We start from the raw sequence: 23,099 nt of genomic DNA on the forward strand, positions 1-23,099 counted from the left end.
ACTAATTTTATTAATAATACATACAATTCAGCTTAGTGGTACTAAGAATGCCTGCACGCAAGCTGTCATTTGGGTAGCATTCAACATTCAGGGGAGTTAAGTTAATAAGTTAATTGGTTTCGCTTGATTCTGACGACAATGGTATCCAATCTCAATGATGATCACAACGACAACGTCCGCGCGTTCCAAGTACATCTGGCTGGGATTAGGGTTCGGGATTGGAGGAATGCTGGATGTGGGATGGGGGTATCTATTGTACACAAGCATCTCTTAATCTGCTAATCGTAATCTAAATCAGCGCCCCACTAGCACGACTCCTTGTTGCAGTCGACGAAGTTGCTGAACTCGGTGGCATTGGGTGGGCCCTCACTGTACAGGTAGGTCACGGGCCACAGACGCGCGGCGGCGAAGTCACTGAGGCTCTGAAGTCCGCCGGGTCGAGGGGGGTGCTGGCTGTATTCGCTGCTGGCCGCCGTCGCCGGCTGGGAGTGATGTGGGTGTGGATGCTTCTGTTTTTCCTTGGCACTGGGCAGTCCCAGATGCGAGTGGGTCGGCTGGGTGCCGTTCTTACCAGGGAAGTACCGATCGCTGCACTTGCGCCACTGGTCCGACTCATCGCCCACAAAGCACCTGGAAAATATCGAGGAGATTGGTGAGCTCATTAAATGGGGGTCCTGCCTGGCACTTACCATGGATAATCGAATCCCTTGCTGTAGCCGCACGGGTGGTCCGCCTTGCAGCAGTAGTCCCAGGAGCCGACCTCGGAGGCATCCGTCTCGCAGGAGTAGAAGCCCGTGATCAGATTCTTGGCGCAGGGACTGCTCCGGCGGCAGGGCTTTCCGGACACGGTGTAGTGACGCCAGGCCACGTCGCCTTTAGCGGACAAGAAGCAAGTTTAGTGTGGTCGAGAACACGGGATTTAATGGATGGTAATCGGAATCAAATTGGGAAACGGTGACATGCAATCGGTCGGTTAGTAGCTTTTTGGGGGGATTCGTCTTTCGGTTATGCTGGGACTGGGGCATCTGTACATGCTAGTAAACGTTATTTACACAACGATCGCCGCTACAAACTAAGTTACACAAGTTCTAATGCTAATAATACACAACTAATGCCAATCCGCTGCACGGGAACGGCACCCGGAACCCGTTATTTACACTTGGATCGAGGTGCAACAGGTTAGTAGGTTAAGTTTACCCGGTTCCCGGAAGATGTCCATGCGCCTGTCATTGTTGACCCGGGATCCCCCAATGGTGTTGACCTTGTCGCGGCAGGTCCAGTCGAAGGGATTCCAGGCGAAGAGCCAGAAGTCACGGTCCTTGGTGTGCGCATAGTGCACATCCTGCTTCAACTCGGTCTGGTCCAGGTCAGAAAGTTCACAGTTGAAGGAGCTGGCATGGGAGCTGGTGTATGGATAGAGATTGCCATTAGGGAATGGGCTATGAAATTCGTGTATCTCACCCATAGCTGAAGGCAAAGCACTTGAAGGGTGTCGTCTCGCGGAAGCGGATGCACTCCTTCTTGCAGGCCATCTCGGAGGGCACGGAAATCACCTTCTTAATGGCCGGAGGAAGCAGTCTCGCCGGTGATCCGTAACCCAAATAGCAGACTGAGAAAAAATAGGATACTTATACTTTCTACGGACTTCCTACTAATCCCCAAATCAACCCACGTTTCTTGTGCTTCTCATCCACAATTGGCTGGATTTCACATCCATGCCCGTAGCTGGCTCGCTCGAAGATATCGAATGCTGCGTCCAGGATGAGATGCCGCTCCTTGTCCATGTCTCGCACTGGCCAATCACTCAGCTGGCAGTTGTCGATGACTCCGGCATGTCGCTGCTGGCCATATCGGAACGCAAACGCCCGGCAGGTGAACTTGGTCGAGCGGATGCACTCCATCTCGCATTCGCCCACAGATCGCACGGTCAGTGAATCACGCACAATCGACTTGAAGAATCGTGTGGCATCAATTGCGCGGAAGAAGCACTCTGCAGAAAGGAGATTTTAAATTCGAGCAAGATTTAGTTATAGTTATTAAAACTATACAAATATGTACAATTTATCATTAGACAACCAACTTACGTGCGTTTCTCGGATCGGAAAGGGCGGTGCTAGGACCGGCGGTATCATGTCGTCGTGGTGGAGGCTGCCGGCACACGTCCATGTCGTCCGCCATGGAGTAGATGTCGTAGTCCCGATCCGGCTCGATGTCCACGTAGTAGTCCAGCATGTTGATGGGCCGATCGCAGAGCATGCAGTTGTCCCGGCCCGCCTGGTTGTACCGGTAGCTGAACGTGTGGCAGACGAAGCTGGGCCGCTGATCCGAACAGAGGCGTTCGCACTCCGTCAAGGTGGGCACGTTGTAGGCGTGCCGCACGGCCGTCTTGTGCAGCCGGAATCCCTCGCTGGTTTTTGCCGAGCATTCTGTGGGTATTAATTAATTTATTGATAATTTTTTACGATTTCCACGACATTAAGATGCCCGCTGCCCAGAAAGTAGGAGATTGAGCGAAGCTTAATAAATCAGGAATTCTAAGCAATTCTTTCTCATCATAAGTTTAATAGCTAATATAGAAATCATATATCAAGAGTAAGAGTACTTTTCAAATGGAAGAGGGTGACCTTTAAGTTTCAAATTTTTAAAATACCTCAAAAGCCACTTACCATCTGGTCCCGCTCGGCGAGTCCACTGTTGACGATAGTCGTTGCGTCGCCGGGGATAATCGTCCTCGTAGCCAGAGCCTGGATAGCTCAGCACCGAGTTGGACTCGCGATGTGGTGCACCCAGCTGGAAGTAGTTGAAGTCGTGCTGATCCTTGCGCCTCTGGGATTCGGTGAGACCCCAGTAGGACGAGGATGATGAGGAGGAGTGCTTGCTGCTGCCACCATAACTACCACCGTAGTGCCCCCAGTTGTCCTCGCCGCTAATCAGATAGGGAACAAATTTGTTTGGCTTCTTGTTGGATCCCGGAGGTCCTGGAGGTCCTGCTCCATCGCGATCGAGGTAGTTGTGCGACGGGCGACTTGGCGGTCGATAGGGCGAGTAATCCGAGCCAGGACGATACGGTGGACGGTACTTGTCGATGCGATCCGTTTCCGGACGTGGCGGTCTGTACGCGGAGCTATCGTAACCGGAGCTACTCGGCAAAGTCTCCCAGCGATCCGGTCTTCCGGGGCGATAGTGCGGAGAATCATGGCGATCGACGTAGGGATGGTCACTGCCATAGCTACTGGGTGGGGTGTGACCAAAGTATCCGGAACTGGAACCCGAGCTGGATCCCGAACCATGCGAGGAGAACTCATAGGAGGATGCCGACGAGGATGAGCTGTGGGATCCATGGAACTCGGAGGAGTAGGGCGGTCGGTGTTCGTAGGAGGAGGAGCCCGGAGGACCAGATGGACCGCGATAGTGGTCCACGGCCGTGTTGCTATGCGGGCGATAGTGATCCCTGTCCCTGTCCCGATCACGGTCACGGTCACCATATCCCCCTGCTCCTCCACTGGGCTTGAAGTAAACAGGCTGACTGCTAACCGGACCCTTGGAACAATCCTGGCAAGCGCTGCGCCGACAGCTGCTCGGCGCATTGCGGTCCCTTTCGTAGTAGTCGTAGTCGGGATGCCTCAGGAGATTGGCATCCCGTCGATCCGGACTGGAGTACAGGTCCATCTGGGCCAGCGGCATCTCGACCAGCTCGCAGTCGCCCTGCCCGTGACCCGAGGGATCCAGCCTGTAGTTGAAGCCTTCGCACATGAATCGTCGCTCCCGACCACACTCTCGCATGCACTCCTCCACCCGCTCGCAGGATATGGAGCGGCGCACGAAGTGGGGCGCTATTCGTTTTCCGGCCAGGACTCGTCGGAAGCAGGCTGAAAGGCAGATTAAATGGGTGTTGCAGTGCCAGTTGCAGATGCTGCGTCTTACGCAATTGTGGGCAGCAAAAAAGGCGGAAAATATAACAACCATTCAACGTTCAGAGGCAGTGAAGCGAGGACAGAACTCAAGATCGGGGCTGGGTTACTTTATGGGTGTCTGCACTTGGAAAAAATCGGAGTCTATGCCACTGAACCACTTATAAATTTGAAGCTATATATTGTCGATCATTCAATAGAGAAACTACTATCTCCCATTTCAAATACCCTCGAAGTGAGTCTAAATAATTGGTAAAAAAAAAAAAACTGTTTAAACTTAACAAGCACACTTAATGATCAAAAGCTATGATTTCTTTTCAATTGTGGCTATCATAAAAAAATACACGTTTATAAAACCATCAGAATAATGGTCAGAGCCATTTCACTTTCTAGCACGAATTGTAATTGTTAAATTGAAATTCGCAGGAAGAGGAACAATTCTTTTCCCAAGTGCATTGGTGTCCAAGTCGTTTTCTGTTTCTGTGGCGGGTCGAATTACTTCTCGCTGCCATGTTTTTGCGGCACATCCGCTGCCGTTTCGAGTAAATTATGTTCGAGTCATGTTGGGTGCCGTGTACTCCACCGAAGATAATCTCCGGGAAAATTGCCAGCCAAGACGGAGTGTTTTTCACGCAGAACGATGGAAATTATGCAAATTACTTTAATACGCACTCCGAAACTCGGCCGAGAGCTTGGCCCCAGGTGGAATGACCCACAAGCATGGCACCTTACCTTTGGCGTCCTCCACTATGATAATGGTGCTGCTGAGATCGGTGTGTCGCGTAGGACTAACGAACTTCGATCCGCCGTCGTGGACGCGACACAAAAGCAGAAGCAGCGCCAGAAGCCCATAGATACTACCCATTTTGGAGTTTATTGTGCCGAAGCGGTGATTTGGGCGTGATTACGTAATGGCTTAATTTGCGTTCTGGGCTAATTAATTTCTGTGCAATGTCAAGCGCTCGAAACAATGGGCCAGCTGGCCATCCCGCTCGCACACAGGACACGCAGACGCGAACACGATTTGCGTAGACGAATTTGAAATTTTGGATGCGCGGCGCTGGCGATTCTAATCGCGAATGAACCGCGGCTGTGGTCAAGCTTGCGGTTTTATACGGCATTAGAAAATCGCGCGCGTTTTCCGAGCTTTTCGCTTGTGCGCTTCTGAGCCGGGAGCTTTTCGCTCCGCCGCTCAGAAAATCTCAGAAAATTACTCCCACTTTCAGTGGATTCTTTTTAGCCCAACGCCCAGCGGAGAGCACTTCGCATTGCCCAGAAGCCTTGGATTCTTCGGTATAATGAGCATTTTCAGTGGGGGTTTTTTCGGTGGAAGATGCCTATCTTCGCCGATGATTCAGATGAAAATACGAGGGTACAGATCGCTGCGAGATGCGATGCTGATGGGGGGCAGCCAACCGTTAACAGACCCAGCTCAAGGATGCCGCAACTTGATATGATGCTTATTATATCGTTTCAATAAGAGTGGTCTTAATGAGGCACTAGGAAAAGTTATAACTAAACAGTTAGCCGCTAGATTATAATCCAATAAATTGCGGGCTTATAAGGGGTTATTATGGGTGTTTAATTATTTTCTGCTCAAGGATGGACTATATTTAAAGCTATATATTATATATGAAACCTCTGAGTTATTAAACCTGCCTTGACGAAATTCTAAAAAATTGCAATAATAATACCAAAAATATTTAACTATAAATAGTTATAATAAAGTGTGTATTATAATGAAAAGGATAACATATTCCTGTACTGTCAAGTTCCTTTCCTAAGTCTTTTGTTTTTGCCAAGATGTGTTTGGCCAATTTCTCAGCGCTTCGCTGCATTTCCCAATCATGTCTGACCACAAATATGAGTCCATCGATCATAGCACCCAAAGCAGCCGACTTCAGTGCATTTCCGTTTCTGAATCAATGTCATTGCTGTCAGGCGGAGCACCACTGCATCGTGGTGTTGCTGCGAACTCGAACCCCGAATGTGGGTGGTTTTTGTGCACCGACTCCGTGTTCGCATTTGCATACAATGAGTGCCGGAGGAGTGTGCAAGCTGAGTGCAGTTCCACTCCGTTCTGTTATATTCCGATCTTGCACAACGCCATAGAACAGCCAAAAACTAGAGATACCTATGGCGAAGATCGCTTCCGCCTCCCAGCCAGCTGGAGCCCAATCTCCAAGTGTAAATTACGATCTGTCCCACGCCAAATAAAAGCAAGCTAACTAACTAGCGAACACGCCACCTCAGAAACACAATTAATTGCGCCAACGTCATCAAGTTTGGCATTTGAACTTGGATTCTCTTGGCACCTGGCACTTGCCATGTAGCATATGGTATATTCGATAGGCTTATGTCACCGCCACCCGCTGGGTTCATGTACTCCACTTCGTCACAGTTGAGAAACCCGAAAGGAAGTCGCGTCGAAATCAAAACACAAATCGTTCTTTGATGATCTGGCTTGGTAGTTTCAGAAATGTCATAAATCTTCTGCATTTGACAACTCAATTTCTTCTGTAAAGTAATGAGATCATATTAAATGAAGAAACCGGAAAATAGTTGCTGGAATTAATTTTCGTTGGATCATCTGGCAAAAATGTGGTAATTACCCCGATACAATTTAAATGCGATGGCCTTTAGAAATGGTAGATAAACAAAAATGCTTTTAGTTTAAACACTATACAAAATATCAAGCTTTAAATAAATAAACAATTTTCAATATTTAAAACTGCATGGAATAAAGCTTTTCCTCTGGAACTTATAACTATACTATAAATGTTGGCAAGAACTTTAAATAAAAAACGTGTACACCTCATTTCTGTGCAAAATGATCTAAGAGAATCGAAATGCCTAATATTCCATGTGGGTGACCCCAATTCCTGCATTTCCATTCTACTGCGCTTGCCATTTATCAAAACTTTGGCCACAGCGTTATTTATTATACCGTTTTGTGGGTGGGTTAGTTAGTGGAGCTTTCGGCTCCACTGTGTATTTTATGCGATTGTGAATAATGCCGCCGATGCTTACTGCAACCGCCCACACACCCCCCACCCCCATTCCCAGATCCGATGAGCATTATGCCAGGCTAATGGGTTTAGTTTTGTTACGCAAATAAAAGCAAGGGAATGTGGGTCAATCGGGCGGGCGTCTGTCATCTGTCACTTGACCAGTCGGTCGCCGTGGGCCCCAAAAGCTAATGGGTTTTAGTTGTGCGCCATGCTAATTCTAAATTTTAGTTGTTTTATTGTTGTTGCAACTCTCAAGTGACCCGTGTCATTGTCTATTTATATGGTTATAGGCACAGGCCTGCCTCTAAGGTGAAGGGGTTAGCCAAGGGGACAGCGCGAATCCATGAATTAGTTGAATGTAGGAAATCCAGGAGATGACCCACCTCTCGTTTACTCACCTTTCATTTCATCCATGGGATAACCCAGTCGGTCCCTATTCCGATCTCTATCTCTATCGCCGGGCATTGGTCGTTCTATAACAAGAAATATGAATACGTTAATTTATAATTAATTTATTTTATGTAATTAGAGGATGCACAATCGCAATGCAAGATCATTTTTTAGCAGGTGACGTAAAAAATTTGTATATTTAAAACTCATTATCTTGCATTGTAATATTTGTATTATCTTTAATTCCTTTTGATAAGAGAAAAGAAAAAACTGTCTTTACAATTATCACTAACGGCAGTTACGTAGTGACGAAGCGCACTACAAGTGCTCTTGTGCGACTACTATATATACACCAACAAATTTATTTACTTGAATTAGCATTAATGTGTAGATTGTAACATCTTCTTTTACACATCGTTACGGGGTTTGTATGTTTGAAATATAAAATGGATAACTCACTGTTATTCCCTTGCATATAGTCATCCGGATTGAAGTATGTGGCAATCGTTTTGTCGTCGTCGTAACCTCCGTATCCGTCTCCAGGCCTCATGGCACTGCCGTTCCTCCGAACGTACTCATCTCGTGGTGGAGGAGGACCCTCGTAAGGTGGTGGGGGTGGACGTGCCGATGGGCCATTCATCCCGTAACCGACTTGCGGCGATAGGGACGGCGGATCCGGTCGATTGGTGTAATCCGGCCGTGGTTCGCGATCGGGATCGTAGCTGGGACTCGGCCGTGGTCCATAGGTGGGCGGTGTGGAGCCTTCGTAGGGACGCGGTGGATACTCCGGACGATCGGCCGTAGGACGTGGAGGTCCGGGCGGATATTCCGGACGATCGGCTGTGGGACGAGGTGGCCTTGCGACATAGCTGGGTCGCTCCTCCGAAGAACCACTCGGTGGCCTCGCTGTCGGCGGTGTATATCTCTCCGGGGATCCGTAGCTATAACCATTCCCGTAGCCCAAACCAAAGATGGGTCTCGGAGGGCTATGTGGCGTGGGCCGAATACCTTCGTCGTCCGATGGTTCTATGGGTCCGTAGTGGGGTCGATACCGTTCGTCCACCTCGGGGGCATTGGCTGCATAGCCGCCGGGAATGTAGGCCTCCTCGTTTGGCGACGGATAGTTGCTCTCGTAAAGCGTGGGATACTTGTAGAGCGGATACAGATCGTGCGAGAAGTACAGCCGATCGCCCACGCCAGGTGGCGGTAGGGACGGTCCCAGCGGAGGCGGTGGACTCCCCGAAGTGTGTGGCGTGGGGTTGACCACCAGCACTGGCGTATTGCCCACATCCAAGGGCCTGTTCGGCAGATCCAGTGGCGTCGGTCCGGGTGAAATGGCACTGGGACCGGGCACGGGCTGCGGACCAGCGGCAATCGAGTTGTCGCTCAAGTCGAAGCAGTTCGTCTTGCGCGTGTACAGATCAAAGTCGGGATCGAAAATCACGCCCCCCGGACGCCCGCCGCCCCCCGAGCCGTACTGCTCCGATGACAACTGACAAGTGCCGTTTCCGCGTCGATGAACACTGCAAAATTCCGAAAAAAAAGAGAAGGAAAACACATATATACATAAGATGGAAATTGGGCAATCAAGGGGTGACAGGTGGAAGACGACTCACCCGAACGAGATGGCCTGACACTTCTCGCCCGCCTGCAGGCACTTCTCCTTGCACATCTTCAGCGAGTTGGTGTCTTCGGTGCGGAAGGTCTTCTCAAATGGCAGCATCGCCTCCAGTGCAATCCGCTCGAAGCAGTCTGTCGATGCAAGATGGCAAATGCAAGATCCCAATTACAAAAGGTTCAGCTGGCTGGCAGTTAAGCAACTCCCTAGGCCCTCCCGCTCCACCCCCGACTCCTTTTGGCTCCTAAACAATTGCGTCACCCCACTTGCACTTTCAAGGCCACCGCTGGTGCTCCACTTGGTCCACTCTACGGTAGGTTAGTTTTATTGACTCTGCAATTGTCTCTTTTCGATTGTTCGCTGGCTTTGTTCTCCATTCGGATTCGGATTTGAATTTGAATTTTATTAACTTTGCGTGCCGGTGGGTCGCACTTGGGGGGTGACCCATAGAATTTTTGTCAGTGCATGAATAATTCAAAAAGGTCAAACCATAAACAAAACACATTGCTCTGCGGTGTTTGTGGTCTGACATGCTTGATGGATTGGCCCCCAGCCTATGGTTATTAGATTGGCATGCTCTTTTCCAAGAAATTACCTCATTTAGAATATTTGAATGATTTTAAAGTAGTGAAATTAACATTGTTTTTTAGTCAGTGGTTAATACGTGAGCACACTATGGCCAGGAATTTGTGATTCGAATGGTTGTATTAATAAAAAGAAAATGGTTAAGTTGTCCAATTAACTAAGGGTTTAAGCCAAGTTCATATTAATATTGTGTTGCACTATATTGTACGCAATCACCAATAAATTTAAGTTCTAAATAAGATCCTATTATATCCCAATGATTGAAATTACTATGCGAATGACTCAATAAGCACTCTTTTATAACCATGTCGTAAGAACTCCTCATTTGCATAATGCTCGTAAAGGTTCTTAAAAGGGTATAAAGCCGGTTGTAACGATCAATTGTTAGCGTATATTAGGCTAATTGCTAGGCCTTTATAAAAAATCATTTAAATTTAATTTAAATGAAAAAAATTAAAATACTTTTGGTTTTGTTTAGAGATAAAACGAAAAGTCAAACAAATTGATTAGCAATATCATTTCGCGTATCAAATTAAGATGAGAATAAAGTTCTAAAACGAAGAATAATATTATACAAAACGTCGGATTAAATCATAACATTTTAATAAAGTTTTCCCGTTTGTAAATATACTTCTTTCTATGGGCAGCTGGGAGCATTAATTTGCCATATTTCACTTACCATTTCTTGCGGATACCAACTGATTGTCGACCGTCAGAGCCCTCGTAGAATCCCAGAGAGCGATGAGGAGAAATGCCACCTGGAGGCGAATTAATCGCTGCCCAAGCGAATTATCGCTGATCGCGATCATGGGGTCCGATTAGTTTATAACCCCAGCGGCGCTTTCCGATATTACGATGCTTTCTTTTAGATTTGCTCTCACTTAACTCGCTTCTTTTGGCACTTCCCTTTTTGCATCATCGGCGGTTTCACTTGGGCTTCTGGCCAGAAGATTTGCTCGAGGCACCGATGGGATGGACGCGAGATTTCGAACTGAGAGATGGAGACTCGTTGGTGGCGCGTGGAAGCCTTCTGCTTCTTTCTTCCGCCTTTCTTTGCAGTCGCGTGTTTCTTTCTCTTCTCGTTTTGTGATTGGGGCTTTCGCGTTACGATTCGCTACTTTTCACATTCTTTTCACCGTTAATTATGTTGCCAAAATATGCAGATCGTTAAAATGAGCCGAGATCGGCTTTATTTATGGGTTCGCGGGCAAGAGGCGGCTTAAGATTCTGCGGTTGCGGAAGAAGCCGACTCACATAATTATGATGGGGGTCCGGCCTGTAACTTCAAGTGGGAGAGGGAGGGCGAGAGTCAATAACCTGGCCAACCAAGCGTGGCGAAGCCTTCTTACAGGCGATGACGTCAGAGTTCACTGCACAGGTGCCTGTGACCTTTCGACCAAAAGTTTTGGAAGTTGGCCGATAATTAAAAACCCGAATGACAAAGTGCTCATCAATGCGTAAATCCAGCATTAGCCATCGGAATGCCGAAAGCACCTAAAATAATAATAACTTATTTGCTCATAGTTGCCAGAAACCAAAAACCATTACGCTAATAATCTTGATGATTAATTAAGAGCGAAGAATTCTTCCCAGAACCAAAATAAAACAATTTCGTTGGTGAAAATTGTTAGATTGTTCCGGCGACTTTCTTCTTTTTTGGGGCGCGGTAAATTATGTTGGGAAATGTAGCGAATATAACGGCATTTCCGTCGCGCTTTGACACTTTGAAAATTTCAAATATTCGCTAATGACAAGAAAGCCTCAGCCGTACACACCTAATTTAATTTACTTTCTTAGTTCCTTGCCCCTCTTTTTGCGTTTAATTCAACTATTTGCATTATTTTTTTTTATTTTATATTATTTTATTGTGGGGCTCGTCTCGTTTGGTTTGGCTTGTTTTCGCTGCTTCGCGCACTCGACGCCGATCCGCACTCGCTAAACAATTGAAACTGAATAAAATTCTGATTTAGTTGTGTTCGAAACTCATCGGAAGAGCAGAAAGCGGCGCAGACGCGACAGTGCTGCGGCAGCGCCGCGGGCAGAGGCAGAGGGTAAGCATCTCTATCGGTGAATTGTTGTTGCCACACTCAGATTAATTCAGCACCAACAAGTAACAACTATATCTAAAGTAAAATAAGCGAATTAGAATTTAAATTATGAAATTGTTCTTAAGATTTTTAATTTCAATTAGAATCTTCTATTGCTTAGGACATGAAATACTTAAAAATAAGATAAGGTATGAAAATATAACTAAAAGCTAAAGTGAGGAACGAGGTTTTATGGCTAATTAGTCTCGGCAGCTTGGCAAGATTTTTTCAAAGTGTAATTTAGTTGTTTATTTAGATGGTAACTTCACTTCAAGTGTTAGTTGTTTGGCGGCAGGGGGTGGGGAATGGGAAAGGGGAGCAGGAGGCGATGGAGCTTGGCTCTACAGATCGTCATCATCATTATCATCATTAGCATTGCCTACGCTGCGCCCACTTGAGTGGTTGCTGGCAGGGGGGTTTCTCGAGGAGGGGGAAGAGCAACTTGGGGGTTCGTCCGAGTTGCCCCCTGTCCCCCGCCTCCAACTCCTGGCAATGACTCTCGAAAATTGTTTAAAATGAAATTGTAACAACGAAACTTACTCACGTTGCTAGAAAACTTTAAATGCCCTTTAAAATGAGTTAGAAATAATAGAATACAGAAATTTATTGGTTTCTTTAGTGCCATTAAATTATAAAATAGGTGCAGGCCTTAAATTTCGTTAAAAATAGCAGACCATATCACGTCGAAAGCATTTATTTAAACAGATAATGTTTGCATTTTGTGGGGTAATATGTTAACAAAAACTAAGCTATAACCGCAAAACGTAAATGTAAAAACCAAATCTAAGGCTTTAAGCTGTTACAGCAAAACGCTTATACGAATTCATAGACTCTTCACTGTGCCAACGTCAAAACAAAGGCACATTTGCGTGATTATTTCGTATGTGTTTTGAGTTTCTTTTGATGCAATTAGAGAGAGAATTCTTGGCCAGAAGAAGCCGGGAATCAGTGGAGCAGTCGAATCCAGAACCTGAAGCACCTGAAGCAAAGAATCCCAGAATTTTAGCTTGGCGCTTGGAGAGTTTTCTTTCCGCATTGCTGAGCGCGCTAAGCGGTGTGAAATTCAAATTTAACGGACACCCACCGACGCTGCCACTGCCCACAAGTGCATTTAGGCTTTAACTGAAGCGTTAACTCGAGCGAGTTTTCACAAAACACTCGAAAAAGAGATTTTCGAAAGATGGGGAAACCATACGAGTAGATGTAGCCCCCCCAGGTGGGTGGATGGTGGATAGGAAGCTAGGAGCTTGGGAGGTCGGGAGGTGAGGCCCGTAATTGGCGACACCTTTAAGTGCCGACCTTGTCATGCTCGCTGGCGCCGTCTAATTCAGGCCGGGGTTGTTCTTCATCAGCGCCTCGCCATCGACTTCGCAAATCTGCGCCGCAGTCTGCGCAGGCGCATGCGCAGCCGTCGCAGTCGCTTTGGACGTAGACGCCGCCGTCGACTTCGGCAGAGGCAGGAGAATCGGATTCGGATTTGGTCTGGGATTCGCTGAAGGCAAGATGAGCTCATTGTGACGGCTCATTTGCATACCAGGAACTCCGAGGAATTCTAAGGCGCTGCAGAGGTCACGCCTCTAAACGGGTCATTAAGAGAATGGGGATTGCCCAATAGCCAAGTTAAAAATATAAATTATTTGGACTGAAAAGAGTAAGATTGGTTAGAACATTTGCATTTCCTTTATTGTTTAGAGTTTCGTCTCAATTTAGATTTGTAATTTTTGAATATGAATGATATATTATCTATAGATTTCTATTCGCAATGTCCGAAAGAAAATATTACAAAATATATTAAAAAATAAAAAAAATATTGAAAAATGTTTCAAAAGCTTGGGCGTGACATTAATTTGCGTGACAGTCTTCTGGGCAATCTAAACTTTCTAATTTGTACTTGAGATCTCGACGTTCATTCAGAAGTACGGAGGGACATGGCTAGATTGAATCGACTAGTTATTCCGATTAAGAGTATATTATTTAAAGGATAATATCTGTTTACTACGAGTAACAGGTATGGACTATTACTGTATCACTATCACTACTACTACCTGCTAGGTTTTTTTAATAGCCATTAATCATTGCAAAATCAGTAGCAGTATTTCAAAACTTACCACGAAACATGAAATCAAGGTGCTCCACCGCTGGCTGGTCGTTCTCGAGCATTCTCAATTATAAATGACCGAGGAGCTCCGCCCCCAAGCGGGTCAAGTCCGCATCGGAAAGCAGTTGAGGCCCAAATGACCACAACAGAAGCCGCCACCTGAGGCTTCCCCGCATTGCCAAACAATCTGCGGCTGTGAATATTTGGATTTGAATTTGGATTTGGGGCTGCTCCACATATCGCTCGAACCGCTTGAATGTGCAGCGTTTGCTTTGGCACTTGTCCCTCGACCCTATCGATGTCCAAAATCGCATCGCATCGCATCAAAATTCAGCCGACTCGCAGAGGCGATCGGCGCTTTTGGCGGACGCACTCCGCCTGCCAAGTGGGTGAGGCTCCGATCGAAGATTGGGGGTGGGGCGCGGGTTGACCACGTATCTAGCGGATCTGCGTGGAAATTCAATTTCGGTTTCAGGTCGTGGTGTCTAACTGGAAGATATTGGCGGCAGATACGATGTCGAACCGATCGCCGATCATGGTCCGCAGGAAATCCATGCCTCCAGCCGCGTCATGTAATCCACGCCGATTGGGTAAACATTTCTGCGAGGGCGCATAAATCGTGGCCAAAGGTGATTGGCAGTTGTGGGCCAGCAGGAGGACCCAGCTGATAACACGTACCATCCGTGTTGGCTTAGTAGCACGCATATGCAAATCCATGGGAACATGATTTGATAAAAGTTGGAATTTTGTCAACATGAAAGTGCAAGCTGGCAATTTTTATTCTATTTGTGATTAGTTTAAACGTGATCTGTATATTTCATATTTTTACTTTTGAATCGACCTCTGTGTTCCAATCCTTTCCAAACTTAAACCTTTATGGCCAGGCACTCTTTCTTCCGCTAATTCACCATACCTATTCATTTAACAAGCAACATCTTAGCAACGAAATTGCTTTAACATCTTTAAGTTTTGGTTGAAGCGCACAATTCACTTTGCAGTTTCACAGATTTACCTTAGTAATTTGCAAAAATGCATTACGACACCCGAAAAGGCTTGGATATCTCAATGTGAGCTATTCAAAGCTGCGGTTTTGCTAGTTAAGCAGTAAATCCTATTTTTGCGTACATCTATCTTTCGTGGAACGCGCTAGAATGATTTATGAGCCGCGTATCCCATATCAATCTTGTTCGCTTTTATCACAAACGATTTGTCCACTCATGTTCAACCGATCGACTGAACAGCCGGTCATGTTCCGCCGTCCAATTAGACGGCCACTTCGGTTGGCCATACATATATATATGTATATACATATGTATCTGCATAACGACGAGCACTTGGCGTGTTTTACATCATGTTGGTGCTGAGTGGACCATTGAGTCCGCATGTGCGTCACACAGTCTCAATTGGAGCCTGGCCAGCTGTTCGACTCTGACTTAATAGATCCTGTTGCACAGCGAGAAATGTATCTTAAAATCGGAGTTAATAGAGCTGATGAGAACCATTAGGTTATAGATACGGCATTTATGTATCTGATATGTAAATTCAAGATGCCAGCGAACAATGATCTAAAATTCGATACGGATACATATCCGTTCTATCTGTTCTGAAATGAATTATAGATCTGTTTAAGAGGTGGAATAATACTTCTGATCGTATTTCCCAATCCCATCTCTACCATCAAGTCCTCGATCTAATTTCTTTCCGTACACTTTCTGGACCTAGTCCAAGTTTTTCGAGTGGTCCACATTCACAGAAGTCAAAACTCACCCAACAGGAAGTATTTGCATGCGCAGATCCCGGGATCCCGATCCAAACCAAACCAAACCAAACCGAACCGAGCCGATTTGCCAGCGCGTTCGCAGAAAGCGAAAGTAATCATCCACCGGGTGGATTATTGTTTGTTTTTGCCCACGGGCACGCATGGTTAGAAGGGGCGCGGGTCGGTCGGGCTGCCGGGGGGCGTGGCATGGTAGCTATGGCATATTTATCGCTCAGACAAATATCCATTATGCAATTTGGCATGGCTAAAACGAGCAATTTGCCGCAAATGCAATAACATCCCGCCGAACGGGGTGGGGAAAGCCGGTGGTGCGGTGTTTTGGTGGTTCGATGGCTCGGTGGGGCAGGATGGCAGTGGTGCGCCCTCGAACGCAGTAAAAGCACACTGGCCTATATATACACATGCAAGGCGAGTGAGTGAAAGAGAAAAGCAGTGAGTGATACTAATGGTTTAACCCGTTTGCAGCCACTTTTTATTAGGTTGATATTATAGCTCTGTTTATCTTGCCACTACAAATTTATACCATCTTATGGTGCTATAGGGATACCCTCAAAGTTTGAATTTAATTTGTGGTATTGAAAACATTTATAAAGTTCTAATAATACTAGGAAAAGTGTAGAGTGCTAAGATTACTTACCCCATTCAGGGTAAATATTATGGTTTAAGTTGAAGATATCTAAACAGAAGCTCCTTGTTCAGCCTTAAATGGGTTAAGCACGCCGCAAATTGAAGCTCTTGACAGTTGAGTTAACAGCGCAGCACGGCAGCAACATGCAACATGCAACAACCAGTTGCAACAGCAGCTGACGTGGCCAGCGTTATGTCAGGGGCATTGTGGCATTGTAGAATGGGCAAAAACATCCACACAAATCCACACAATCAAAATCGAATTTCTTCCAAATCGTGTGATGCATTGCTTGATTAGCGCCACAACTACTGTTACTGTTAAGTAATTGCCCGAAATGCGTTTTATTGCAAATTTACGGCGTACGTGCTTCGTGCTCCATGCGTCGTGATGTGAGTTTCGCTGGGGATACATCCAAGACTGGACTCCTGTAGCTCCAACGCTGACCCACATCAATTGACACCAGCGACGACAGTTACCACACTTACCGCAGAAGACATTCAAGGTCGATTGGTGGAGATGTCTTCCAAGCGATATGGAAGGGCCAAGAAATTTGGATTAGCGTGACAACTTGGTTTTGTCTCCGGCCGCACACGTTCACTTTTTGCGGCGGTCTGCAGAAGGCCGCTAAGTGATCCAGTCGGCGGCGGTATATGTGCTACTTGGTCATTCACTCGGAATGATTTTAGCCCCACTCCGCGCGCTGCCTGGCGATTATGATTATGAAATGAACGTAATTTGCCCCGTATTACACAAAGCCCCGCCAAGTCAAAGTTCGATCGTCTGCCATTGTGGACAACTGAAGCATGGACCACCGCTGCCAGTCCCTCTCCACCGCCGACCAGAGGGTCTTAACCCCTCGTAAACAGATGCCAACGACGGTTAATACAAATCACATATCACTACACCATGTTGGCCATGTTAACAGTCGCGCGTCCACTGTTATGCTTATTGTCGCTTGGCCGTTGATGTTGCTGCTGCTGTTGTTGCTGCTGTTGTTGCTGCTGTTGTTGCTGCTGTTGTTGCTGCACCGACGTCACGTCTTTCTCGTGCAGCGCAGTCGGCTTGCAGCAACAACAAAAGCGCTGCTGGCGCCGGGTATAAAACGGATGAGTCGCAGCCTGTGGTTATCAGTCACCACCTGACAGTGCTCCGGTTTTCGTATCGCCTTTCGAGTGCAGCAGAGCTCAGCCCAGCCACCATGTCCGTCCTGAAAGTATTCGTAAGTGCGACAAGGATAACGGTCGAGAAAAGTGTTGCAAAAAGCCTACGAATGCAGCTGAAAAGGATTAAACTCATGTGGACTATCGTGAATAAAACTAGCCAATTGAAACATAACCAACTCACTGAGATCTGACATCAATAACCGCCGTATTGGAAATATACCATCAATAGTTATAAAGTCTAAAGGACATAAATTGGAAACTAGCATTTTCAAGAGATGACCTGATGGCTTAAAAAGTCTCTAATAGATTTTTCAAGAAATTACGGATGCATTTATTTAGAAGAAATAGAAATTAACAAAACAACATCAGTTCATGTTCATCATTTGCGGATTAACATTTTATTAGATTACTTAGATTTCTTTCTTAAGTGAAAACGAATCACCTTCTCACATTATGAGAATATGACTTGAACATCGTATTGTTTCTATAAATCCCTAGAATTGAACACACTTTTTAAGTGCCAAATTAAAACTAATCACACTAATTAGTTAGCAATTGGCCTTAATCCAGCTGGACCTAACTACCTAACTTCCTTATCCCCTTTCAGATCTTCGTCGCCCTCTTCGCCGTGGCCTACTGCGCCCCCAGTCCCGGCTTCTTTGGCAAACAGTGAGTATCGGCGGCGATCTGCACCTGAACTGATCCATAAATAACCCGAGCGAATCGATAAAAATACCCATTTCCCGCTTTATGCTAAGCTAACGAGCGGTCGCATGGCTTTTTAAACGCTGCGACTGCTCCGTGGGTCTATGAAATATGTGTCCGATTGCGATGGAATTGAGCAATCAAAACGCTTGTAGCACTTAGAGCCCCAGCCCCCTCCAGCAGTCTCTAAATGGTGCCCACCACTGGCTACCATTGAACTTAGCCGATCTCGACTTGGCTTGGCTCGCGGCTTAGGAATTTCGCAGGCGGCGGTTGGCATTTAATTCAGCGTAATGCGCGCATAATTGTGCGAATCAATTGCCAATTGCCAGTGGCCAATATGCAATAGCCATGTCTGCCAAGACGCTGGGTTCAAGCAACTGATTAGCTAACAGGCGATGGTACATGGCTTTCGATCTAACCGATTTCACTTTCGATCCGCAGCGAGCACCACACCATCCACGTGCCCTACAAGGTGCACACGGTGCACCACCACCACGTCCAGAAGGTCCATGTGCCGGTGGTGAAGCACGTGCCGGTGCCCATCTACAAGGAGGTGCCGGTGCACCACGTCCACCACGAGGAGATTCCCGTGCCGGTGCACCACGTCCACCACGAGGAGATCCCGGTGCACCACGTGTTCGATGACCACCACGATCACCACGGCTGGAGCTCCCACCACGGACACGGCTGGCTGTAAGCCATCTGCCCGCTGGCCTGCTTGTCTTCAAACCCACCCACTCAGCCAGTCCCATCTGAAGCAGCCTGTAAATACTGTACAATGCTAAGTTAATGAATGTAAATAAATCACAATTCGACTGTACACAGAACAATCCTGGTGTATTTATGGCAGGATTCCCTGAAGTGGAACCATAGGGTATGATGGCTCACAAGTAATCTAATAATGCAAATACTTTTAAAGGGAATGAAATGATTTTGTTCTTTGAGGCTTCTTAGGTTGTTGCGTTTAGGATCGAATGATACTTTTGAAGACTGGTAGAACATCATCTTATTATTAAGTAATATTTTTCAAGGGATTTTTGTTTTCAGTGTCAGAACTTGTACACTTCACCCTACATAAAACAAAAACCCCATATACTCCAGATACTTATATATTCAGATACCCTGTTAGCAAATAGCCACAAATAGACACTACCACATTGGCACCATGATATATCTTCAGAGTTGCTGCTGCTGCGTGGATCTGCGAATCGGAACCATAGCAATCGGGATTCTGCACATTATAGCGGATATCCTTGGAGGCACCTTTGTTGCCTTATTCGGGGAGTCGGGTAAGTGAAGCAGGATACTTGAGGACAAGGATCTGATCCTACCACCCATAGGCATTCCCGATTTGGGACACACCCTCTTCATTATCTTCGTGATGCTGCACATACTGAGCTGCGTTTTCCTGATCATCGGCAGTATACGGGTGATATACCAGTACAAATAATTAGTTTAAATTCTAATACTTATTATATGATCTAGTTACGGAGCAGCTGGATGCTCTTCTACATACTAATGACTATGATCATGGCGGTAGCAATGCTCATATTAATAGTATCCGACGTCATACTCGTCGTTTGGTTCTGGGTAATGATCACGTATGGTATAATGTTCTGTAAGTAGTAGCTCGGTGTATCTGAGATTCCAAAATCCTTGATTATTTCCCAATACTCTAGTTGTATGCCTTTATTTCTGGCTAGTGGCGTACTCCTTTTACGCCGCCTTAGGAGGACCTCTCTTCATCTGAATGTGATCCTTTGCAAAGTAATAAATTGTACTGTGCTTGTAGCAATAAAGTCCTTGGATTTTTGCAAATCGATCTGCATTTTAAGTGGCGTCTGAAAATTACTACATTTGGTTCGAATATTCCTTTGCATGCTATAAGTTTCCCATAATCACTTCCCATTACATTTTTTTGTAAAATTACTTTCGTGAGTTGCACTTTTTTCCCACACTGCCAAAAAAGAGCAAAAATGGGGCAATGCCATATTGATTATAAATAAGGCAATGATTGCACGCGTATTTCAGGTGAATTGCTCGGGAATGTGATAGGTTCGATTGGATCATTGCTCCATTAGTTAATCCCACTGCAAGACTGTAATTTGCAGTTGCACTTGACCTTGGGCCGGTCTCCCAAAGGCGGCAATTAAGCCGAAGTTTTGCAAGAACGACTTTCACAAAGCACTCACTTGACCAGCTCCGACTGAGGTCGACCGCCAGTCCGAGTGCGCTCCGCTCCGATCCCTCCCTTCCTACGATCTCCACGAACCCGATCCGATCTGGTCCGGTCTGGTCCGTCCACTCCGCTCCTTGTCCAAGTACTTAAAGTGCTGCAAGTCAGGGGCGTGGCAGGGCACATTCTCGGGGCATGAGCTCTCTTGGTTCCTAGTTCAGCACGCTTTTCAGCTAGAACTGGTCCTAGGTCAGTGGAAATGTTTAATTAAATATACACCTTTTACTCTCTAGGAATTCTTATCAATTTAACTTAAGAATTTGGGATATTTCCTGACGGAATATAATACAAGTTTGAAGTAGCAGGATCTTTCCTTCCTGTAAATCTAGTTTCTTGGAGCAGGATCTTAACAGTCTCTCACTTGATTAAATGAGATTACTTCATCCACCTTTTTGCTTAAACAGTTCAAAGTACTTAATTTAATTATAAATGTTTACTTCGGTCAATTAATCTTTTGTTCATTTTAGTATGAGTTATATGAACCAACTAACAATTAGTTTTTGTAATAGAACGATTTGTATACCCCCATGTATCTGCAGTTATTAACCATAAAAAGTCTCATTTCTTTGACCAACATTTTGCATTTATTTCGGCGCCAACAACAAAAAATTTCAGATTAATGTCCACTAATTGAGAACTGGGGAAAGGCGAAGCGTTAGAGGAAGCTGCGGCTGGCCGCAAGTGAGCCCTAGCCCAACCTAGTTGCAGTACGGGAAGTTGGGGCACTGGTGCGGCGAGACTCCGGCGGGATACAGACGCTCCGTCCAGCCGGGAAGAGGAGGAGCAGCCACGGGGGCACCAGCGTGTCCGGCGTTCACGTCGCAGTAGGGATAGTTGGGGCAGGTCTGAGGATTGACGCCAGCTGGATACTTATCGCCACCGGGTGCGGCAGCAGGGGCTGCGTTCCACGAGGGCTGTGGCTGCCACTGGGGCTGCGGCTGGGGGTTCCACTGGGGCTGGGGCTGCTGCCACTGCGGCTGCGGGTTCCACTGTGGCTGCGGCTGGGGGTTCCACTGTGGCTGCGGGGCACCCCACTGCGGCTGCGGATTGTGCAGGCGCGCATTATCACAGATGGGGAAGTTGGGGCAGTCCTGCGGATTCACGCCAGCCGGATACTGGGCAGCAGGTTGGTGCTGGGGCTTGGCCACCGCCAGGGCCACGAAGGTAGCGAAAAGCTATTGAAAAGATTACAAATATATTGAATTTCGTAAATGTAATAAGGTACATCTGTAGTTTATGTATCTGAAGAATATCTTGAACATAGGATCTTTGGATCTTAACTAAGATGTTCAACTAAGATGTTGCCGATATGGATGTCAGCTTCAGTTAGTAGTTAAAGGAACTTTTTCAGACGCTATCCTTGTGGGCAGAAACTCGGCTCAAATGGCACTTACCAGCTTGCAGAACATGTTGGCTGAGGTGAGTGGGTGGTTGGTAGTTGTGGAGTTGGTTCTGGTGTGGGGCTTATGGTAATCCTTGCCGAATTGGACTATGGAGTCGTAGCTCAAACTTCCAATTGGGTTCCTGGTCGGCGCTGCACTGCTGCTGCCGAGCCCGGCCATCAAGCTTATATAGCGGTGCTGCCTAGAACCGACTCTTGGCCGGGTCTCAATCTCAGCCAGAGTCTCTCGGCCAGACTCGGTTTCACTTTCATTACTGCGGCTGCTGTGCTTGTTGCTGTTGCTGCTGCTGCTGCTGCTGCTGCTGCAGTGGCTTTGCTTTACTTTTGCTTTTGTTTCTGTAGTTGACTGATCTCGCGCATATTTTACTTGATTGGCCCAACAGATTATTATGAGTCTTTGTTGCGGAGCGCGGACAAATAAATCGAACGGGGCCGACGGACAGATAGATACATACTCGTGCATACATACGGGTAATATGCTTAAACACCCAACTATGCAAACACATACGAGTGCGCACTCCTATCGAGTTACCGACAACATGCCGTCATTAGCAATGAACTAAGCCCCCAACTTGCATTTCGGCCAAAAAGAAATCTCCAGCCTGGGCTCGTACGGGTACTTTTGACAAAGTCGCGTTGGCGTTTGGCCAATTTTCGATCCGCATTTGCCAGCGGATCAGTTCGTGAATCACTACGCTCCGCTCCGATTCGCATTTGGACTTGGATTCGGATCGTGTAAGAGGCACAGGTCGCCACCACCAGCGCCATCGGCCTGCCATTGGTTCCACCATCGCCTTGGCATGCCACTGCCACATGTCGCCCGGTCTTGGTCTGCCCGGAAGGCAGCGGTGGTCCGCGTCATTGCAAACGGGTTTCGGTGCAGCGAACTTGCACTAGATCTCAATGCGCAGCATTCGAGAGGCGGGGTCGCACCGAAGTTCACTTCTAGGTTCTAGGGCTGCAGGATAGGTGTCCAAATTCTTGGGTTTCAAAACCATTAAATCACTTTTTCTAACTGCTTTACATTTCATCTGAAAGATAGCTATTCTTAGGCTTACAATCTATCACAAATAATATATTATTAGTTACAGAACATAAATGTTTAATATTCCCTTTATAACAAATTCAAATGTGTATCAAATTTAGAATATTGAATATGTATAATAAAATATGGCAAGTAATACATACATATTTTTGGGCTTAAAGTAGTCTAAGCTGGCTTTGAACTAATTCAATAAAGCAATTTAATTTCATATTTAATGGAGTAATAGTGGCATGTAATTATAGCTAAGATAATAAAATATAATATACAATATATTTGCAGCCCTAGTTTCGGATTTATCCGCTGGCAGTTCTATTTCCGATAACCCGTTGTAGGTTGACGGCCGTCCAGTCATTCGCACCACGCAGCAGTGCCAGTGAAACTGAGCTCGAGACCGCCTTACGCACCAGCGATCGCCGACTTCCTGGCCGACGACGGGC

At 46.4% G+C, this 23,099-nt stretch overlaps 4 protein-coding genes across 6 annotated transcripts; 2 read left to right on the forward strand and 2 right to left on the reverse strand.

The window, feature by feature from the left end:
* Positions 1 to 26: 26 nt before the first annotated feature.
* LOC117137092 lies at positions 27 to 11,451 on the reverse strand. 3 transcript variants are annotated; one of them, XM_033298375.1, is made up of 12 exons: positions 11,291 to 11,451; positions 10,195 to 10,797; positions 8,929 to 9,064; positions 7,772 to 8,835; positions 7,321 to 7,395; positions 2,667 to 3,869; positions 2,085 to 2,426; positions 1,673 to 1,990; positions 1,462 to 1,609; positions 1,198 to 1,403; positions 690 to 873; positions 27 to 630 (listed from the first exon to the last, which is right to left on the reverse strand). In XM_033298375.1, the coding sequence occupies exons 2-12, from the start codon at positions 10,322 to 10,324 to the stop codon at positions 306 to 308; spliced, it is 4,131 nt and encodes a 1,376-aa protein (XP_033154266.1). In that variant the 5' UTR covers positions 10,325 to 10,797; positions 11,291 to 11,451; the 3' UTR covers positions 27 to 305. The 3 variants fall into 3 exon arrangements, with proteins under 3 accessions (XP_033154266.1, XP_033154265.1, XP_033154268.1); XM_033298374.1 differs by having other exon boundaries at positions 10,195 to 11,009; XM_033298377.1 differs by lacking the exons at positions 7,321 to 7,395; positions 7,772 to 8,835; positions 8,929 to 9,064; positions 10,195 to 10,797; positions 11,291 to 11,451 and adding an exon at positions 4,644 to 4,909.
* A 5,795-nt stretch (positions 11,452 to 17,246) lies between these two features.
* On the forward strand, positions 17,247 to 18,801 carry LOC117137130 (histidine-rich glycoprotein). Its single transcript, XM_033298429.1, has 3 exons — positions 17,247 to 17,327; positions 17,879 to 17,940; positions 18,421 to 18,801. The coding sequence occupies exons 1-3, from the start codon at positions 17,307 to 17,309 to the stop codon at positions 18,674 to 18,676; spliced, it is 339 nt and encodes a 112-aa protein (XP_033154320.1). The 5' UTR covers positions 17,247 to 17,306; the 3' UTR covers positions 18,677 to 18,801.
* A 236-nt stretch (positions 18,802 to 19,037) lies between these two features.
* Positions 19,038 to 19,780, forward strand: LOC117137294. Its single transcript, XM_033298666.1, has 4 exons — positions 19,038 to 19,268; positions 19,320 to 19,408; positions 19,465 to 19,597; positions 19,659 to 19,780. The coding sequence occupies exons 1-4, from the start codon at positions 19,145 to 19,147 to the stop codon at positions 19,727 to 19,729; spliced, it is 417 nt and encodes a 138-aa protein (XP_033154557.1). The 5' UTR covers positions 19,038 to 19,144; the 3' UTR covers positions 19,730 to 19,780.
* A 996-nt stretch (positions 19,781 to 20,776) lies between these two features.
* Positions 20,777 to 21,769, reverse strand: LOC117135894 (DNA translocase FtsK). Its single transcript, XM_033296441.1, has 2 exons — positions 21,610 to 21,769; positions 20,777 to 21,390 (listed from the first exon to the last, which is right to left on the reverse strand). The coding sequence occupies exons 1-2, from the start codon at positions 21,622 to 21,624 to the stop codon at positions 20,914 to 20,916; spliced, it is 492 nt and encodes a 163-aa protein (XP_033152332.1). The 5' UTR covers positions 21,625 to 21,769; the 3' UTR covers positions 20,777 to 20,913.
* Positions 21,770 to 23,099: the final 1,330 nt, after the last annotated feature.

This window comes from Drosophila mauritiana, chromosome 2R (assembly GCF_004382145.1).
Source record: "Drosophila mauritiana strain mau12 chromosome 2R, ASM438214v1, whole genome shotgun sequence".
Classification (NCBI taxonomy): Eukaryota; Metazoa; Arthropoda; class Insecta; order Diptera; family Drosophilidae; genus Drosophila; species Drosophila mauritiana.